Source organism: Mustelus asterias, chromosome 9 (genome assembly GCF_964213995.1).
Source record: "Mustelus asterias chromosome 9, sMusAst1.hap1.1, whole genome shotgun sequence".
NCBI lineage: Eukaryota > Metazoa > Chordata > Chondrichthyes > Carcharhiniformes > Triakidae > Mustelus > Mustelus asterias.
The window spans coordinates 9,704,820-9,725,517 of record NC_135809.1 but is presented as its reverse complement, the minus strand read 5'-3'; the positions used below and the strand labels follow the sequence as shown (position 1 = coordinate 9,725,517).

The 20,698-nt window shown below is 40.1% G+C and overlaps 1 protein-coding gene across 3 annotated transcripts; it reads right to left on the bottom strand.

Moving 5' to 3' along the window:
- Nucleotides 1-1,033: 1,033 nt before the first annotated feature.
- tdg.2 (thymine DNA glycosylase, tandem duplicate 2) lies at nucleotides 1,034-20,550 on the bottom strand. 3 transcript variants are annotated; one of them, XM_078219660.1, is made up of 10 exons: nucleotides 20,437-20,550; nucleotides 20,214-20,335; nucleotides 13,260-13,492; nucleotides 10,517-10,586; nucleotides 10,242-10,377; nucleotides 10,076-10,158; nucleotides 8,495-8,589; nucleotides 7,378-7,549; nucleotides 5,321-5,449; nucleotides 1,034-3,710 (listed from the first exon to the last, which is right to left on the bottom strand). In XM_078219660.1, the coding sequence occupies exons 1-10, from the start codon at nucleotides 20,493-20,495 to the stop codon at nucleotides 3,568-3,570; spliced, it is 1,242 nt and encodes a 413-aa protein (XP_078075786.1). In that variant the 5' UTR covers nucleotides 20,496-20,550; the 3' UTR covers nucleotides 1,034-3,567. The 3 variants fall into 3 exon arrangements, with proteins under 3 accessions (XP_078075786.1, XP_078075787.1, XP_078075788.1); XM_078219661.1 differs by having other exon boundaries at nucleotides 13,260-13,489; XM_078219662.1 differs by lacking the exon at nucleotides 20,214-20,335 and having other exon boundaries at nucleotides 20,437-20,505.
- Nucleotides 20,551-20,698: the final 148 nt, after the last annotated feature.

Sequence of the window (20,698 nt, the reverse complement as noted above, 5' to 3'; positions counted from 1 at the left end):
CTAGTTTAAGATTAAGATGAATCTTAGTCTTAAAATGAAATGAAATTCCAAAAGAAGTGGGAGATCTTGTTTTCAAACTGCAAATGTGAAAGTAGCAGCTTTTTCCTTTCAAAGCGAGTTCCTAAAAAGCCAGATGTGCCTACTCCAAATGTTGCAGCATAAATAATCTAACTGCAATATGGCTGAATTAGTGAGAAAAGTACACAAAGCAACCAGCAATGGATTCACAAAAGGCTTTAGATCTGTTGGAACAAATATATGGCAAACTAAATAAATTATTTCATAGGCCAGCATTTAGTGCCCACCCCTAATAATCCTTCAGGAGGTGGCAGTGAGCCACTTTCTTGAACCCTTGCAGCCCATGTGGTGTAGGTACACATAGATGGTGCTGTTACGGAGGGAGTTCCAGGATTTTGATCCAGCGATAGTGAAGGAATGGCGATACATTAGTTTCCAATTCAGGAATTGTGGGGCTTGGAGGGGAAATTACATTAGTGATGTTTCTATGCATCTGTTGCCCTATGTTGTGCTAGGTGGTTGAGGTCATGTGTTTGGAAGGTGAAAATATTAAACAGATCAAAAATGAAGGACAACCAAAAACACAATACAAGGAAAATAAGGCATCCCTCTAATGCACTGCAACCCATTTTAAAAAAATATTAAGCTTGATATTCCCAATCACTTCCAAACTCCAAAGAAACCATGCGGGTCTTGTATGCAAAATTAGAATTGTTATCCGAGGGCCATTTACCTTCTGCCCTCCGGTTGTGTAAAACCTAAGTAAACAATATAGAAAATGATCTAATTTGTGTGACAAAACAAAGTTCCTTTATTCAACTGGGTGAGCATGCAGTTTGTGTGTGGAAAACCAGCGCATAAAATCAATCCCTGCGCAGAAAGTATGAACTGTCCTATCCAGCTTGGAGATGTGCAGAAACACACCAACTTTGCAAGATCAGACTTACCTGAAGTGTTTTCAAGATTCACCCAAGTGGGCATGGAACAATGTAAAATACAAAACAAAAAAAGTAAAAAGTATTCATTGTGATTTTTATTGTTTTTTTTTTGCCAGCTTTCAGAACCATCCCTCTCTTGCAAGAGGATTGAGCACCAAATGTACAAGTTGTAAACAGTATCATTTTTAAAAGTTTCCAGTAGCTGCCCATTCACTTCAAGTCAGAGTACATTTACTTGTATATATTCCCACAGGCACATTTAACGTACTAGAACATGTGGTGTGTGTGTTACCTGAAAACGCCCTGTACAACAGCTTTAAGTTACTAAAAACAGAATCTTACAAATGCTTTGTTGAAAACACTCATGCAGGTCAATTACAATAGCTTCCTTAATGAACCTTTAAGGCATTTACATAGTCCCATTTGTAACAACTTTTACTCGGTAGCCTGGATTTTAAGCGGGGAGAGTATGGGGCTGGCAGGCTTGAAGCCTAGGCCATTTTGGACCAGATTTCTGCACAAATCCAGCATCAATGACTTCACGCTTACAGGAGCCAGGGCCAGCAACCCACCGGAATGATCCCCGGTCAGTTAGACAAGTAGTGGAGGGGTAAGAGGAGGGGATTGGGATTGAGTAGGCAATCAGAAGGAAGCCCAAAGTTTCCTTTGGAGACTCACTCCCATTGCCCTGGCCAATGAGGAAACTTGTAAAAATAAAATGGTATCTTTTGCCCCAATACGTCTTTGCAGCTGGTGCTCCTGACAGGGTCAGTCCTGGGCACCAAAAGTAGCTTCCAGAGCTAAATAACCAGATTCTGATTTGAATTAGTCCCTGATCTGTCTGGTGTGAGGACCATGCTAGCAGTCAAAAGAACACCTGTTAAATTGACAAGGATTGGCCAAATAAACTGCCTCAATTCTCAAGTGTGGGGGTTAAAATCTGGGCGAGTGAGCTACATTTCTCTAGATTTAAGCACAAGGGCTCACAGAAAGAATTTAATTCTCTGTATTCAAATTTGAATCAGGCTGAAAGAAAATTGTTGCACAAATTTAGCTTGAAGAGAAAAGTGCACAAATTCAGCCCGAAGGGATAAGTGCTTTGAAATGCACGAGAGCCAGAACTGTGAATGCCCCATTTAATATCCAGACAATTTTCAATTGAATCTTATACAGTGAATGCAAAAACATTAAAACCACAAATGCTGAAGGCTTGTATTATTGCTGACTCAGATTTTTAAACATAATTAAAATATTTGCCCAAGAACCTATCCTCTGGCTTTTCTTGTGCACCATTGACAACTTTTCAAATGGTCTACTTCTGATAATTCAAAATTGCTTTGCGCAAAAAGATAAAAGAATTGTAATTTTTATTAAGCAATATGGTTAAAGTAACCATACAAATGGGGAACATACTGCTAAAATATGAATCAGAATTTAAATAAAGCAACTTTGAGTGAAGAATAGACTTACAAGTGTCAATTGTAAAACATGATTATTTATGGACAGTAAGAAGTCTCACAACACCCGGTTAAAGTCCAACAGGTTTATTTAGTAACATGAGCTTTCGGAGCGTTGCCCCTTCATCAGGTGAGTGAAGAAGGGGCAATGCTCCGAAAGCTCGCAATACCAAATAAACCTGTTGGACTTTAACCTGGTGTTGTGAGACTACTTACTGTGCTTACCCCAGTCCAACGCCGGCAACTCCACATGATTATTTATGCTTATTGTTTTTACAACAGTGTAGCACCCTTATTCTTAAATACATAGTGAAAAAGTACAGTCAATGGAAAAAATAAGTTCATCTTCCTTAATTTAGTTTTAGTTTTCTATGGGGAAGCGACATATTGCCACCCTCACCAACATTTCAAAACGGGTTTAAAGTAATGAATCGAAACTGCTCTGATCTAGTGTTGAATTTGCATAAACAAATGGACACCTGGACCCGTATTCATTATACGATTTTTAAAAAAAAACATGCACCCTTTGGTCTAATAAATTTAAAATTAAAGTAGTTTGCTGAACAGGTCTGAAATCGAAACAGCTATTGTTAGAACTTCAACATATCCTGAAAAATGCAAATGTTAAAATAGCTTCAAATAAGCAAGACCTTAAACAGCATCGTTTCAACTCTGTTAGAAATGTTACACGATGATTGTTTCTGAACTCCCACTACTTTGACCAAGATCAATAAAGGCTACACTGCACCCAATCTATTGCTAGCAGTAACAGAAAGAATTTCTGAATGACCTAACAGCCTTACAATTTAAACACTTGGGCAGAAGAGAATCTGTACTCGCAAGAAACCCCCAACTATATTACAGGAATCAAATGAGCACCTGTCCACTTAAAAAAAACCCCAGAAATGTTCATTTAAAACTATTTCTCTTTCCAGCTATAAATATTTTGGGCAAAGTTTAATTCTAAAAGTTTAAGAATTCAGCTTTCTAACCTTTACTACATCATTACGTTTACGCACAATTCTAGACTTAAAACATTAGGGTAAAAAGAAATATTATCCCAAAACCTCTTCAGTTCAAAAACTGAGGTACAGTACTTTGTAAGACTGCATTAAAACTGCAGTAACATGAAATTCTGCAAACCTGTCAATTTATTATGTACTATTTCCTTCTTCAGACTGTGTGCAATAGTTGTTGATTGAAGGAATCTGATCTGCGAACGACTGGGTCATCCACTGACCATCAGGAACTTGGCAAAACTTTGAGCCCATGTTGAATTCAGAGTTGGTGGCTGCCGCTATAAAACAAATTTAATCAAAGTGACGGTGCTATTTTGTAAAGTAAATCTGAAAATGGTCCAAAAATATAATCAAAATACTATGCTTAGGTAAATGTGACTGCAATCAAAAAATGCTGAACTGAAGTTTAAAATATAAATTCAAAGATGAAAGCATTTAATATTGTAATGTTACTAACTTTTGCAACTTCAACGTACAAACATTTTGAACCTATCTTCTTTCAAGACAAACACCAGGAAATCATCTTGAGTCACTATGGAATTCATTAAGTTTTGCACTACATTTGCAACACAAGATCATCATAGGAATCGCTCAATGAACTGAGACCATGGATCCTCTAACATGACTTCTGCTTTTCTCCAGAGTACAACACTGTTAGAGAATAATTACTACGATTAGTCAGCAATTTATTAGTCTACAACAAATACAGAAATGACACAAGGAAAATCCCTGTGGCGGAGACTTTGGGAGCCATTGGTCGAAAATCACATTCCCACCGCAACCCCCCCAACCAACCACAACCATTCCGTACTTACCACATTATGTCTCAAATTATTCATATACTGTAACTCAAATATTATTTGCCAAAAGAAATCCAACTACTCTGAATTAAATCAGCCAGTCTCACTAAGGATCTGCTCTGTAGACTGACCGCTCACTCACTAACATATAATTTTTGCAGATTTGTTTTGAATTCAACCCTCCTTCAAATACAGGGTGCATTCTCTGGTTCTACTCTTTTCGACAAGCTGAAGTTGCTTGTTGGTCAACAATCTCTAGTCGCTGCACTTCCATCTGATGAAAACTTGCCTGACATTTTAAACAAAGCAAGCCATAGTGTGAAATATATGCCACACCCAACTTCAGATTATTATATTGCATAATGCATTTAATGGTGCATTGTAATCCTTTATACATTGTTTATATTGGGGTTACTGAATTCTGTCCCCTACTATCCCCAAATAATACAAGTTGTTGCATGCAGTTGTAAACCAACTCATTTAAAAAAACTAAGTAGGCTAGAACACTTCCAAAACATAGGTTAGTCCAACAGTAGCAACTTACATGTAGTAATAGCAGAGTTTTCAAAAGGACAACTGGTAATTTCCAATTTCAATCTCTAAATAACTTGTACTTCACAAGGATTACTCCTTTCAACCATAGAAAATACGAGCAGGGATAGGTTATTCGGGCCTTGCTCATACCCTTCTTCAACTATTTCATACTGAGACAAATGGATTCCAGGGAGGGAGCTATATGGCTATTTATACAGAGATCTGCCAGAATCATAGTTTGTATACACAGTGTGGTTTAGGAATCACAACAAAGATTGTATCCTTTCTTCAAGAATAATTATTTAATTAAAAGTGCAAATAATTGTGATGCTGTGAAGAAGGTAGCACGCTTCCTTCATTGACTCTCGAATTATACTAGTAACAAATTAACAGCATTTGCTTTGATATTGTAAGTTATATGACTGATAAAAATCCACATATGGTAGCTCCCTGCAGGTCACTAGACCGTTTGGCACTTAGTAAAAAGATCACATCAACATAAGCTGTAAAATCCCAAGCCATTTGCTCACTGTAGAAATCAATTGTACATTTACCTGGTTCAGTTGTAGCAAAATGGCACTGCCCATTGCTTTCATCGGATTTTTCCATATATGAGCCACCAAAAGCAGCTTCGTAACCAGGGTCATATTTCTCCTCTTTAATCGCCATTTTCTTTGCTTCCGCTAGAGGGAGAATCAGAACATCATCAAGCTCGTTAAAAAATGATTTTTATTTAAAACAATAATAAAAACAGACTATGAATTCAGAGGTGCTTTAATTGTACTACTACAAATTGTGGACAAATCAAGAACTCATCAATTGTGATGATAAAGCCTCGGATTCAGCCTGTGTCTAATTAACTGGAATCCAACATTCCAATGCTATAGCGAACACTGATACTAATTGGGTATTAACCTTCATTTCTACATAAACTGGGTATAAAGCTAAAATGCGTACAGCAAATAAAAGTTACAGTAATTGAATTTTAACCCTCAGTGCATTGTATTTTAACTGGATGCGCTCTTCCTTGTTGAGTAATTGATTAATATTTTTGTTTGACAGCAGGTCTTCCTATCCAGCAGTGAAACAACCACTTGTATAGATTTCAGCTAGGAAATTTTTTTCAGCTAGGAAAATATCAGAATTAGCGTTACCTAATTAAGGCCCTTTGGGTACTGAAGGGAAAAAGTGAGTAGAATTGGGATGTTTTTTGAAAGTGTATAGTTTTGAGCTTATGATAGTTCAATAGCAGCCAAAGGTCTCTAAATGGCCCAGAACTTCCAATCCCCAGATGATTGTACCCCAGAATTACTCCCAAAGATTCACTGGGCGAACCAATCAGAAGTCCCAACGCCCTGATTATCTGGGAATTCCCCAGGAAGTTTGGACTTCCAATGGGCTATTCCACTGCATCTGGAACCCTCTGAAATTCTAAGTTAAAACTAGAGACTTTGGACAGTTCCGACTCGCTTAACAGAATAGCTACCCAGGAAAAGTTAGAAGGATTAAAACCAGTTCAAACTCCCAGGTTCAACAGACACCCTGACTCCCCACTGGACCGCTCACACTTCACCACCCCGATTCATCTACCCTCCTGATCACCCACCTAACTTCTCACTCACCAACCTGCCACCCTACTCCCCATCACCAGACATCCTACTCTCTCACCCGTGATCCTACCCCCTCACTCACTTACCTTCTCTCCATAGCTTCTCAAGTGGCTTAAACTCTCTACTGGAATATGACTTTCCCTCACGATCCTGTATACTGAAAGAGGACTCCTAGGAACATTCTGCATTTCTCAAGAAGCCCAGTTCAGAATTCTGGGCCAGAAATGCAAAGCTCCATATTAAAGTATAAAAAAATACCAGCGGAGTGGCAATCCAACTGCTCGGAAGATTCAGCCCATTCACTCAGCTCATGGATTTAAATAGCTGATGGTTACATCAATGCAAACAAGGTTTCCAGTTATCTGAAGTAGTTGATTTATTTGGAACAATGAGCAGGCCATTCAGCCCATCAACCCTGCTCCATCATTCAATTTGATCACAACTGATCAAAGCCATTTTCCTGCACCGTCCCTAGATCCTTTGATGTCACTGGCTTCCAGAAACCTACTGACTTCTGTCTTGAACTTGCTCAATGATTGAGCTTCCACAGCCCTGTGTGGTAGATACTTCCAAAGATTCACCACCCTCTGAATGAAAAAATCCTGTTGACAGCGGCAGCACGCGAGCATCCTGCTGCCAGCAAATGGCATGCTGCCTCCCACCGCGAGAAACACGCCATGGGGAGGTGAGAAATCCTCCCCTCGCAGCTCTTTCCACTCTCAAAGCTGAGCTATTTCCCCAAAGTCCTTACAAATGACATTACAGCAGTTTAATTTATTTATGGTTACACAATACACAAATCAACTGTACTAAGTTTTGTGCTTCACATTTCTATTCAGCTGTAAATAAATATTAATTGCTGTGCAATCTATGGAAATACTATCAATCCAAGCAAGTTACTCCCAGCAACAAAATTTCAGAAAGTTGGTGGATGAGGGAAGATTTAAGACTAAGCCTTTAAGAAAAGGGAGATGCTTGAATTGTAACTGCAGGCTATTTACCTTGAGCTTTTTGCAAGTCAAATGAGTATTCTACTTCAGTGACCTCTGTAGCAGTTCTTATGCCCTTCAAATGATTTCGCAATTCCTTTAGCTTGATGTAATAATGTACCTTGTCCTGGGCCCGAGGAAACTGTGCACATCTTGCACTGGAAGAAGGCATGACATAAACCACCTTGAAAATAAAGTTATAATTATGTATTTAGCTTTACAGGAAACCTCACCAGAGGAAAGTAAGTGAAAAAGAAATGAAGCAGGGTTGCTGCGAATAGCATGTTTGAAGGTGGCACTAACAGCAAGTGGCAAGGACAGATGAGATTAAGATACAAAAATATAGGTTGGACAATTCAAGGCAAATGAAAGCCAGAGAGTACAGATCTTAAGGCAATTGGAAGAGTCGACTCAATAAAGAGTCGGGAAAAATTAGGTCAAACGTGAGAAGAACGCCAAACTTGTTCTGTGTTTCATAGTGACTAAATTTAAGTTTATCTATTAGTGTCACAAGTAGGCTTACATTAACACTGCAATGAACTTACTGTGAAAAACCCCTCGGGTGGAAGATAGAACTGCGCAGGCAGATGTTAAAAGGTTTTGTTTGAGTTGAGGGAGGCGAAGGGGGGGTAATTGGCGAGTTGTGGGCAAAAGGAATTGAAGAGCAAAGTTTTGGGATAGAGGCCAAATAAGCAATCTGGAATTCCAGAAGAGAATTGAATCAATATTTAATATTAACCCTATACCAGCTTGAATAGGTTTATGGGTCACCATATTGGAAACTGCTCCATCCAAAGGCAGAAAGGTGATCTCAAAACAGATCACTGGGCTGTGAGACACTTGGGAGCCTTTTCTTCAGCAAACTTAAGACCGATTCCAGGTGAACTCAAGTTTCAATGAAGGGAATAAATTATTTGAACGCGGAAGATTGGTCATGTATTGAAATGTGAATCTAGATGAATTACTGGTAAAACAAATGCTAACTTTTAGAAACACTTCTCCACCTAACCTAATAAAGATTATAAAGGATGGTTAAAAACCAACAGATTGGAATAGATTTTTGAGAAGACAGTTGAAGAGCTTTCCAACAGGAGCTGAGTGTGTGTAAATAAGCGAACCCAGTGCTTACTGTTTCTCCGTCAGGGATCTTGTGCGGCTGCTGCCCAAACTCCAATTTCTTGACCTTAACTCCAAATACTTCTTTGCTAAAAATCTCATAGATGCCTGCAACAAAAGTTAAGCAAAATCAAATTCAAATTCACCAGGGCAGATTCCCCTAATCAGCTTTGAAAGCATCAATCATTTTCCAATGCAATCTCCTTCCTATTGGTTATTGCGGTGTGGAGCTAGAAGTGGATTTAATTCTAACCTTTTCTGGGTAACTATTATGTGACATAATCAGAACCATCCAAAGTTTGTGTTTAAATTGCATTTTTGAATGATTCCCAGTGCAGAGCTGTTGCCCACTGAAATTCTGAACTTCCCATGCAATCCCTACCTCAGCCATCTACTAGATCCTGCTTAGTTACAGTGCTGTGGAGCTCAGAAGTTACAGCCCAATGTCTAACGTTAGATATGATTCCATGAATGGGCAGTACTTGCTGAATAATCCTGAATGTGCTAAGAATTATATTAACAGCCAATTTAAGATCATTATTAGGGCTCCCAATGTGGCTCATTTAGCAAGGGTCAAAGCTACGTGTATTCATATGCAGGAACCTGTCCTCTGCAAGCAAAAACAAACATGCCCAGACATTGAGCTTTCTTTTCAATTAAACAAAAATTTGGAGGAACAATAGTTCCCTAATGCATTCTCCACAGCAATAACTCAACCAAAGTCAACTCGCCAATCAATCAGCACCCTTTTCTCACAAGAGTACAAATTGATGATCGCTTTCAAATTTGGTATTATGTTCTGATGAGTGCAAGATAAAAAGCTTCAGCAGCATGTCTCTTTTCAAAAGTACTCAAGTTCTATATTACTAAGCAACTATTTCTAGATCATATTATTAAATAATTTGCATTCAAGGATAAGAACATAATAAATAGAACAGCAGTAAGCCATGTTGCCACTAGGGCGTTTCTCCAGTCAGTAAGATCATGTCTGATTGTACTGTGATAATAACCATTTTCCTGCCTGCCCCTCATAATACAGACTTCCTTGTCAATCATAAATCTGTCTAACTCAGCTATGGATATATTCAATGACCCAGCCTCCACTGCTCACTGAGGGAGAGAATTCCAAACATGTATGATCCTCAGAAAAACATCACCCTCATCTGTCTTAAATGTGAGACCCCTCATTTCATAGGACAACCCCTTTATTCCAGGAACCAGCCTAATGAATCTTCTCAGTGCAAATATATCACTCCTTAAGTAAGGAGGCCAAAGTTAAACATAGCACTCCAAGTGCAAATTCATATTTTTGGGGGGATCTGGGTAGTAGAGAGGTCTTTCCCCTCTGAGATCTTGTCTTAAATTATGTCCAGACTGATGGGGTGAAATGACGCAGTGTTCTCTTGGGTTGAGACAGAGGAAGCTTTACTCTAATTTGTTACACATGATCTGGCAATGTTTGATATGAATACTGGGTATTATTTCCCAGCACTAATACCCCAATTTGCAGCAACACAAAAATCATTTGAGACATTAAACTATGACATTAAGATGGTGAAAAGTTTGATTTTAGATTTTCCATATTTCTACTCACATTTTCCATTAAAAACAGCAATCCGTGGCTTAAATTTCTGCAGTTTTTGCAGAAGTATTTTGCCTCCTTCGCGAATCTCTTTACTGAAATGCAAAGAATTTTTAAATTACATTTTCTTTCTAAACAAAACCAAAAATTGGAATTTTGATTTACATTCATTAATCACCTTTTGAGGTCCTTGCTTCCCGGAGTAGTCCTCTCCACCATGTTTGTGAAACCTATTCCATACTTCTCTGGTAAAGAAGTATCATCCGCATGATTTAAAGGCTTATCAATAAGACCAGACAAAAACAAGCATTTCCCTAAAGAGGAAAGAAGCATGTGTGAAAGTTTAAATATACAACAAGAACGAGACAGTGAAAATATGTACCCGAACAAACTTCAAAAGATCTATAAGATTTAAGAACACTCAACAGAATTTCTGTACATACAAGAACTTACAAAAATGATTTCCTGGTCCTGGGTAATGATGTCCTTTGTATGCTGCCATCAACCCTGGGTTAATTCCAATCTAAAACAAATAGCAGATTCAATTTAGACTGGAAAGGAAATTACAACCAGTCAGCTATGAAAAAATATACATCAAGCCAAAACATTTAGTAATTGTGCCTTCCTGCTGAATTTGATGACGGGCATCTTCTCTAAAACACAGTCAAAGATATTGCAGTTACACTGGTGCTAGGCATCCCTGCAGAAATGTCCAATAACTCAAAAGGTCAGCCTTGATACGGAGTATTTGCAATATATTTCACCAGGAGAAGAGCATCACTATTGAGCCCAATTCTGCCTTCATTAAGTATTTCCAGCAGTGGGAAGCAGGAAACCAAGCATACGTTTCTATTTTGCAATATATTGAGCGCCGGGGACACATCACTTTGTTTAATGAAAAATGCAACCATATTCAAAGACTTTCTATGGAATTTTGGCCTAAAAGACTTGAATAACTTTCCAGATGTGATATATTATTCAAGACACTAACAAAAATGTCAGGAATACTCTCTCTGATGGCAGAATATAAGTGCCGAGATTTGGCTGAAATCTCCACTTCAAAATAGCTTTATTTTATGCACCAACAGAGCAGAATAGTTTGGATTCAGTAGTAGCACAATATAGGAAATAATCTTGTTCCAAGTATATTTACTAATAAAACAATAAAGCTTTCCCTCTCCACCTGGGAAGTTTAGATCAGAAACCTACATAGATAAACCTAATTTCTTCATAGTATAAGGCTGCAGATCAAGTGATGGAAAATGGGATTAGAACAGATAGGTGCTTGATGGTTAGTGCAGACAGGATGGGCCAAAGGGCCTTTTTTTGTGTTGTAGAACTCTATGATTCTATGAGTAGAATCATAGAATCACTGCAGTGCAGGACGCCATTCAGCCCAGTGAGCCTGCACTAACAACAATCCCACCCAGGCCCTATTCCCTTAACCCCACATGTTTACCCTGCTAACCCCATGACACTAAGGAACAATTTAGCATGGTCAATCTAACTAACCTGCACATCCTTGGATTCTAGGAGGAAAACAGAGCACCCAGGGTAAACTCAAGCAGACATAGGGAGAACGTGCAAACTCCACACAGACAGTCACCCAAGGCTGGAATTGAACCCGGGTCCCTGGCGCTGTGAGACAGCAGTGCTATTAAACATATTAAGCTGTGTCTGTCTTGCTATTTCACAGCAAGAGGAATGAATCCTAGCTGGTAGCCTCAACAGAAGAACTACTGTTTAGATAGCATGGCTTCCTAAAGCTTCTTAGATATTTTAGTCAACAGGAAATATATTACATCAGCAATTCGGTTAGACTTTAGGATTCAAAAACACATACTGAACATGGATTTTCAAAAGATCAGCAGCACCTCTAAGTGGCAATCAAGGAATCTGCAGCAACAAGTCCTAAAATGTCAGGTAAATATACCCAAGTAAAAACATTAGCTATTTTTCCCACACTAACAGTTATTCACCCTGCAATAGTGACCAAACTAATCCCACCTTTCAACCACAATACAATATGTCTTGTTAACAGATTGGCTCCCTACATTATATTAGCATGACAAATCACTTTTGTCAGCTTAGAATTGTAATTCAGATTGCAAATAAGAAAAACATACTTTTCCAATTATAATATTCAGAAAAGTGATGCTCTTCAGATATTTCATAGAATTATACAGTACAGAATGAGAACATTCAGTCCAATGTGCCAATGCAAGCTTTTTGAAAGAGCTATCCAATTTGTTTCTTCACACATTGCCCAACAAATCATTTATTTTTTCTGCATCCGCCAACCTTTCAGGTAGTGTGTTTCAGATTTCAAGAAGTAAAAAAAAAGTTTTTTCATATCACCTCTGGTTTTTCTGTCAATTGTCTTAAATCTGTGTTCATCATGGTTATCAAACCATTTGCTACTGGAAACAGTTTTCCCTCACCTATGTTCTCAACATTTCATATGGCTTTCAACATCTCTTCAAATCTCCCCATAACCTTCTCGGCATTAAGGAGACTACCGCCAGTTTCTACACATAATTGTAGTTTTGTTGATACTTAGTGCAATTCAGTAAATCTCCTCTGCACTCTCTCTAAGGCCTTACCATACCTTCTAAAGAACAGCATCCAGCATTAGCCACAATACTCCATCTTGGACTAAACTATGTTTTATAAAGAATTAGTACAACTTCCCTGATTTTGTCAATGCCTCTCTCTATATATATATATAAAACCATGAACCCCAAATGCCCCTTTACCAGTTTTTTTCCACTAGTCCTATCACATTCAAAGACTTGTGCTACTCTTTGCTTTTGGTAGCCATAGTTCTAAGGCCTTCTCACAATTTGATCACTCTCGGGCTACAGACACTCAAAAGTGGAATGCTCTATTAGTCACTTGACTACATGGGTAACTGCAGGATAGCCCTGGCTTATATTTAATCTTTACACCCCTCATGAAAGGGAGATAACAGAAGCCACCTAAAGCTCAATTACCTTGCTGAAGCACACAAGAACACATATCTCTGCACCGTTCACATTCAAATACCCGACAGATTTTGGTTTCTGATCATGTTGCTTTCACACTAAAAATCTTGAATCGTTTTCTTTGGAGACTTGACCATAATATTTAATAATCTTCTGCTGATTGCAATTGGATTAAATCAAACTCATAAAAATTAAGGGAAACATTAACTCACAATCACAATGTCTAAACCATAGGTCAATATATCCGGTAAGGTTTTTGTTAAAAGCTCAGCTTCAGTTGTTCCATTGAATCGATCAATTTTTCTTTTCGTAACTTTAAAAGCATTGGTGATTTTTTCTTGCTTCCCCCCTGATTTCCCTTCTGTTTTGCCTCGTTTCGTGCTTGCTCCCTCAGACTTATTTTTCTGCGACCCTGGAGGTCTTCCTCTTTTACGTTTTGGAGCTGCTGAAAGAACACAGTAACACCAAATCTTGAAACAGCTTGTAGTTTTTGTGTGCAGTTTAAAGTTCCCTAGATTCTGGAAAAGTCCCAATGAATTGGAAAACCATAAAACTAACACCTCTATTCAAGAAAAGAGGGAGACAGAAAGCAGGAAACTACAGGCCAATTATCCTAACAGCTGCCATTGGTAAAAGGAGGTAAAGCAGGACACTTAGAAAATCATAATATAATCAGAGTCAACATGGTTTGTGAAAGGGAAATGGTGTTTGACCAATTTATTAGAGTATTTTGGAGATGCAACAAACAGGGAGAATAAAGGGAAACCAACTAAAGAAGTATATGTAGATTTCCAAATGGCATTTGGTAAGGTTCCATATAAAAAGTTACTGCACAAGGTAAGACCTCAAGAAGTTGGGGACAATATATTAACATGGATAGAATATTGGCTAATTAACAGGAAACAGAAAGTCAGGAAAAATGGATCATTTTCAAGTTGGCAAATTGTAACAAATGGAGTGACATAGGGATCAGAGCTGGAGTCTCAACTATTTACAATTTATGTTAATGAAGGGACAACTGTGTTGTAGCCATATCTGCTGATAATACAAACATAGGTAGGGAAAGCAAGTCATCAGGACGAAAGAAAAGTCTCCAAAGGTATAAATGTAGGTTAAGTGAGTGGGCAAAAATTTGGAGTTGTGTGTGTGAAAATATCAGGTTGCCCACTTTGGTAGGACAAATTGAAAAGGAGAGTTATATTTAAATGGAGAGAAATTGCAAAATACCACTGAAGAATGTTGGTGTCCATGTACAGAAATCACAAAAAGTCAGCCTGCAGGCATTGCAAATAGTTAGGAAGGCAAATGGAATATTGACCTTTATTTCAAGGGCAATGGAGTATAAAGTAGGGAGGTCTTGCTACAATTGTACAGGGCATTGGTCAGACCACACCTAGAGTACTGTGTACAATTTTGCTCTCTTAAGCAATATAATTGGAAGCAGTTCAGAGAACATTCACTAGGTTGATTACTTGGATGAAGGGGTTCTCTTAAGAAAGGTTGAACAGGTTGGGCATTTACTCATTGGAGTTTCGAAGAATGAAACGCAATCTTATTGAAACACACAAGATTCTGAGGAGACTTGACAGGCTAAGCACTGAGGACGTTTCCCCATGGATGAAATAAAGATCTAGGGGGAAAAGTTATATAAAATAAAGGGTCTTCCATTTAAGAGGGATGGGGAGAAACTTCTGTCAGAGGGTGATTAAACTTTGGAATTTTCTACCAAACAACAGTGGAGATTGGTTCTGTGAATATATTCAAGGTTGAGTCAGACAATTTTTGATCTACAAGGAAGTCAAAGGCAGAATTAAAGCCACATTCATATCTATCACAATCACGGATGGCACAATAGCAGTGGTTAGCATTGCTAAGATGCTCTTTTGGAGAGTCGGTGCAGACTTGATGGACTGAATGGCGTCCATCTCCACTGTAGGGATTCTATGATTCTACTGAAAGACTGAGCAGGTTTGATGGGCCAAATTACCTACTCCTATTTCTTGTGACTTGATAATCAATCACCACTGCATCAATGAATATTTCATCCATAGCTCACTTAAGTCACCAACTTCGACCAGTCTTATAAGCAGACATAGACCTTGAATGATACTTCAGCAAAGTTATATACTTTTAAAAGCATATAAATAGACATTACATTTTGGCAATGAAGATACATTTTGATAAAAAGATTTATTTACAAAATGAAAATCAATTGTAATTCTAAAGTTTCTGGCCACAAGTCTTCTTCGAACAAAGTCCACTATATGTCAGTGAGTCACAAATTACATTAACAGTTTATGAGGCTGGTTGAGAACTCTCTGCCCATTCACAGCAGGGACAAAATGGTGGAACCAGCAAATAATCTATTTATGATTACATCTAGTAGAAAGAAAATCTTGAGGCAAATTTCCATATTGTTAGGAGGTGTTTTGTTCATACTAGTTCCAGAGTCAGAATTGCTGCTAGCAGCAGGATTAAAAATGCAATGTTGTAAGTCTATGTCTGTGAAACACCATGCAAAAAAAAAAGATTTGCGTGATGATACACTGTTATCACTTCAAAGTTGTGTGCACAGCATCAGGGAAGAGAATTAACTCTCCAGAGGTGAATTATTCCGCTGAATAACCCAGGAGTTAACACGTATTGTTCCGCAATTTGTGCAATAGAAGTAAACAGAGGTCACAAATGGAGGGGGAGGGATAAGGAAAGGAATTAATTGAATTCAATAGTTTCTGATCTTTACAGTGGTGCAGGCTAAACACAACGGCAACATTCAGGGAACAGGTTATTAGATAATTGATATAAGAGGAAATTATTAATACAGTAGAGGTTGAAAAGATAGAGAACTGACACGTTAGTAATATAATTTTTCTATCTTACAGAACATTGTTACACCCTCCCAAAAATTACTTGTTATTGTATTATAACTTTCCCTCTGCCCAAGATTTATATATTATAGTTTATTTATTATAGTTGCACAAACTGCAATTTTAACATTTAAAACGTGTCAAAATATGAAGCAATGTTAGTAATTGTTAGTGACATAATAAAATGCCAAAAATTAAGAAATCTAATGCTGTTGATTCCGTTCGTTTTGGGGCTCACACCCTGAAATCTTATGGTCAGCTCTAAACAAGCAGTATTTACATGTGCAAATACAAGCACTGAAAGCGGACATTGAATTGATTGTGAGGAAGTTAACAAAATTAACAAAGTATACAAAGCTGAATTAAGTGTCATCTCACAACTTAAATTACTTTCAGGGTGTGGGCAATGCATCTATTGGCCATTCCTAATGCTGGGGGCATCTAGAACCAAGGGTCACAATCTGAGAATATGGGGTAGACCATTTAAGATAGAGATGAGGAGAAATTTCTTCACCCAGAGAGTGGTCAGGCTTTGGAATTTGCTACCACAAAAAGTAGTTGAGGCCAAAACATTGAATATCTTCAAGAAGTAATTAGATGTAGCACTTGAGGCGAAGGGGGAGGGGAACGGGGGACGGTGGTGGTGGAAAGGCATGATAGGCTATTGAGTTGGATGATCAGCCATGATCATAATGAATGGCAGAGCAGGCTTGAAGGGCCGAATGGCCTCCTCCTATTTTCTATGCTCCCCCTGGCCCAACCTCAAACCTATCTCGTTTCTTCCCTCATGCCCTCTGAGCTCATCTCATTCATGAGACCTAGTTTTGCCCCCTTGAACCTATTCTCATGAAACTGCCAGTGAGCCAATTTCCCTCCCTGACTCTCATTTGAGCTGAACATTTTCTGAGTTTTTTCTCCTTAGGTACTGTCCCCCATCCTTCAAAATTGCTGTCATTAACCCATCTCACCAGAAAACCAACCTTGACTCCTCCAGCCCTGCAGACACTCCATCTCCAACACCCCTCTTCTCTCCCAGGCCATTGAATGTGATATTGCCTGCCCATCTCTCCTAGAACATCCTGTGTGACTTTGACAATAGTGAACCGTCCTCGTTGTCCTCTCAACATGCTTGCAGCCTTTTGAAGGTTGACTAAATCGTCCTAATCCAAAACAGTGAGCTAGCTGAGACTACGTTTGCTCAGTTTTTAATCACATGTATCTAGTCTTTCGCCAGGGCACCACTTTTCTTCCTGCTATTGTACCATTATCTATGGTGTTCCCAAAAGTCTATCCTGGACCCCATCCTATATCTCATTTACATGCTGCCGCTCAATTACATCATGCAAAATCACACCACCACTTGCCATACATATGCTGACTAGACTGCTTTACCTTACCACCACCTCTCATCACCCGTCCACCATCTCTCAAATGTCAAATTGCTTGTCCAGCATTTAGCATAGACAAGACTTTAATCAGCAAGGGAATCAAGGGTTATGGGGACAAGGCAGGAAAGTGGAATTGAGGATTATCACATCAGATCAATCATAATCTCATTGAATGGTGAAGCAGAGTCAGCAAGCTGAATGGCCTACTCCTGCTCCTACATCTTATGGTCTTCGCATTGGATGAGCTGGAATTTCTTCTAATTAAATACCAGGAAGACCAAAGCCATTGTCAACAGTCTGTACCACAAACATTAGCCACTAATGCCATTCTTCTAGGCAACTATCAGGTTAGACGGTTTGTAACCTTGATGTCATGTCTGAACCCCATCACAGAGACCTTTTGTTTCCACTTTTGTAACGTCAACTATTCACCTCAGTTCACCTGCTGCCAAAACCCGTTTTTGTGTCTTATCTCTAGGATTGACTACACCGACAAACTCCTGGCCAACTTCCCACTTTCTGCCTGACACAAGCTTGAGATCATCCAAAATTCTGCTTGTGATAAAAACAAGTCCTGTTTACCTATTACCTCTGTGTTCATTGACCTAGAACCAATAAAAGGCTACAGTGCAGAAAGAAGCCATTCAGTCCATCGTGCCTGCACCATTCAGAAGGAGGAAACTAGCTGCTCATTTTAGTCCCACTTCCTGCACCTCATCCATAGCCTTGCAGGTTATAGCATTTCACATCCAGATCTGGGCACCTTTTAAATGAATTGAGATTTCTAGCCTCAACCATCAATTTAGGCAGTGAATTCAGATACCCACCACCCTCTGGGTGAAAAAGTTTTATCTCCTGTCTCCTCTAATCCTTCTACCAATCACCTTAAATCTATGTCCCCTGGTAATTGACCCCTCAACTGGGGGAAGACAAGTTTTTCCTGCCTAGGCCTCTCATAATTTTGTACACCTCCATTATGTCACCCCCTAGCCTCCTCAGTTCCAAGGTAAACAACCTTAAGCTTATCCAAATTCTCATTATAGCTGCAATTTTCAAGACCTGACAACAATCTATCAAAGCCCCTCCATATTCTACCCACAGCAATTACGTCTGTCCTGTAACGTGGTGACCAGAACTGTGCACAAAACATCAGCTGTGGCCTACCCAGAGTTTTATACAGTTCCATTGTTACATCCCTGCTTTTCAATACCTTGCCCAATAAAGGAAAGCATTCTATATGCTTTCTTGACTGCCCTGTCCACCTATCTTGTCATCTTTAAGGACCTGTGGACATGCACTCCAAGGTCGCTCACGCCTTCAACCCCTCTCAATATCAGCAGATGAAGGGTCATCCAGACTTTATTCTCTCTCCATAGATGCTGTCAGATCTGCTGAGATCTTGCAGCATTTTCTGCTTCAGATTCCAGCATCCACAGTATTCTTCCTTTATCTCAAAATCTTCCTGTTTATTTTGAATATTTGCTTGCTTTATTTGCCCGCCCCAAATGCATTACCTCACACTTTTCCATATTGAATTCCATGTGCCACTTCTCTGCCCACTCAACCAAAACCACTTATATTGCTGATCTATCATGGGCAGCACAGTGGTTAATGCTGCTGCCTCACAGCTCCAGGGACCCAGGTTCGATTCCTGGTGTGGGTCACTGCCTGTGCGGAGTCTGCACGTTCTCCCCGCCTGCGTTGGTTTCCTCCTGCAATGTGAAAGACGTGCTGGCTAGGTGGATTGGCCATGCTAAATTCTCGCTCAGTGTACCCGAACAGGTGCCAGAGCGTGGCAACTGGGGGATTTTCCATAATAAATTCACTGCAATGTTAATGCAAGCCTACTTGTGACACTAAAAATAAACTGAACTAAAATCTACAGATCAAGTAACACCCCATTTTTAAAATAAATCTCACCCCTCCATGGCCTATAATCCTACAAAATATCTCCACTACAAAGATGTGCAGGTTAGGTGGATTAGCCATAATGTCGGGGGGGGGGGGGGGGGGGTGAGCTAGAGTAAATGTATGGGGATAAGATCATAGAAATCATCATAGAAACCCTATGGTGCAGGAGGCCATTCGGCCCATCGAGTCTGCACCGACCACAATCCCACCCAGGCCCTACCCCCACATATTTACCCGCTAATCCCTCTAACCTACGTATCTCAGGACTCTATGGGGCAATTTTTTTTTTAACCTGGCCAATCAACCTCACCCGCACATCTTTGGACTGTGGGAGGAAACCGGAGCACCCGGAGAAAACCCACGCAGACACGAGGAGAATGCGCAAACTCCACACAGACAGTGACCCGAGCCGGGAATCGAACCCGGGACCCTGGAGCTGTGAAGCAGCAGTGCTAACCACTGTGCTACCGTGCCGGAGATCTGGGTGGGATTGTGGTCGATGCAGACTGGATGGACTCCTTCTGCACTGCAGGGATTCTATTATTCACTCCTACAATTTCTGGCCTCTTGAACATCCCTAATTTACCCCCCTCCCTCTCTCCCCATTTATTAATGGCCCCTGCCTTCAGTTGCTCTCTCGCTTTCCTTCTTTAAGATCTAACTCGTTGCCCAAGTTTTGTTTTTGCTCAGCTGACTTAAAGTCTCCCTACGTGGCTGAGAGTAATTATTATCTTGTGCGAAGAGCCTTGGGACGTGTCATTCTCTACCAAAAGGTGTCGTCAATCTGAGCAGAAGAGCTCCAGTTACTTGTTGTTATCGGAACCAGGTCACTTCCACCCTCCCCCCCAACCCCAACACCGAGGGCAGCCAACAAGTGGCAGAAAGGGCGATGATTTTATGCTTCATTTAAAAACATGGTCCAGGCGGAGTTTATTGTTGTTGTGCGGTGTGTTTCACGATTATAAACGCTTCTGGTCAGGCCTGGAGACTCCTCTCTTACCCTGACCGGCCTCTGGCGGCGAGGCTACGGCCTCCTCCGCGTTGACGGGATGGCCTCCTACCGGTGGCTGGGCCTGAACCTGGGCCGGCTGGAGAGGTGGTGCCGGGCCGGAGTTGTTGGACCTGAAGGTTAACACAAAGGGGGTTAGAGAAGGTTATAGTCAGGGATCGGAGAGAAGGATTTGGCGGCTGGGGGGGGGGCTAGGCCCGATCCATTCGCTCACCAGTTGTGGAAGTATTCGGAAGGCAGCCCCGGGCCTACCAGCTGCCGCTGCGCCTCCATGGTCGCCTGTGAGGGGAAAGCCGGGCAGCCCCGCCAAACAAAAGGGGCCGCCCGCCCCCTGCCGCAGGGGGCGCACGCGGGCCAGACTTCACCAAGCACTGCTGGAGAGAGAGGGGGGGAGACAAAACCCAGAGTAAGAGAGATCACAAGAATCAAACAATCGACCGGCCTTAAAGTGATGGATAGTTAAGTTTTATATTGTA

Excerpts from the sequence above, each read along its gene's own strand:
- tdg.2 (XM_078219660.1), bottom strand. The coding sequence starts at position 20,495 with ATGGAGGCGCAGCGGCAGCTGGTAGGCCCGGGGCTGCCTTCCGAATAC. Across the intron at positions 8,590-10,075 it reads TGCTGTTTTTAATGGAAAAT|GCATCTATGAGATTTTTAGC; the intron begins GTGAGTAGAAAT and ends CTTTTGTTGCAG. Across the intron at positions 5,450-7,377 it reads TGACTTGCAAAAAGCTCAAG|CGGAAGCAAAGAAAATGGCG; the intron begins GTAAATAGCCTG and ends TTCTCCCTCTAG.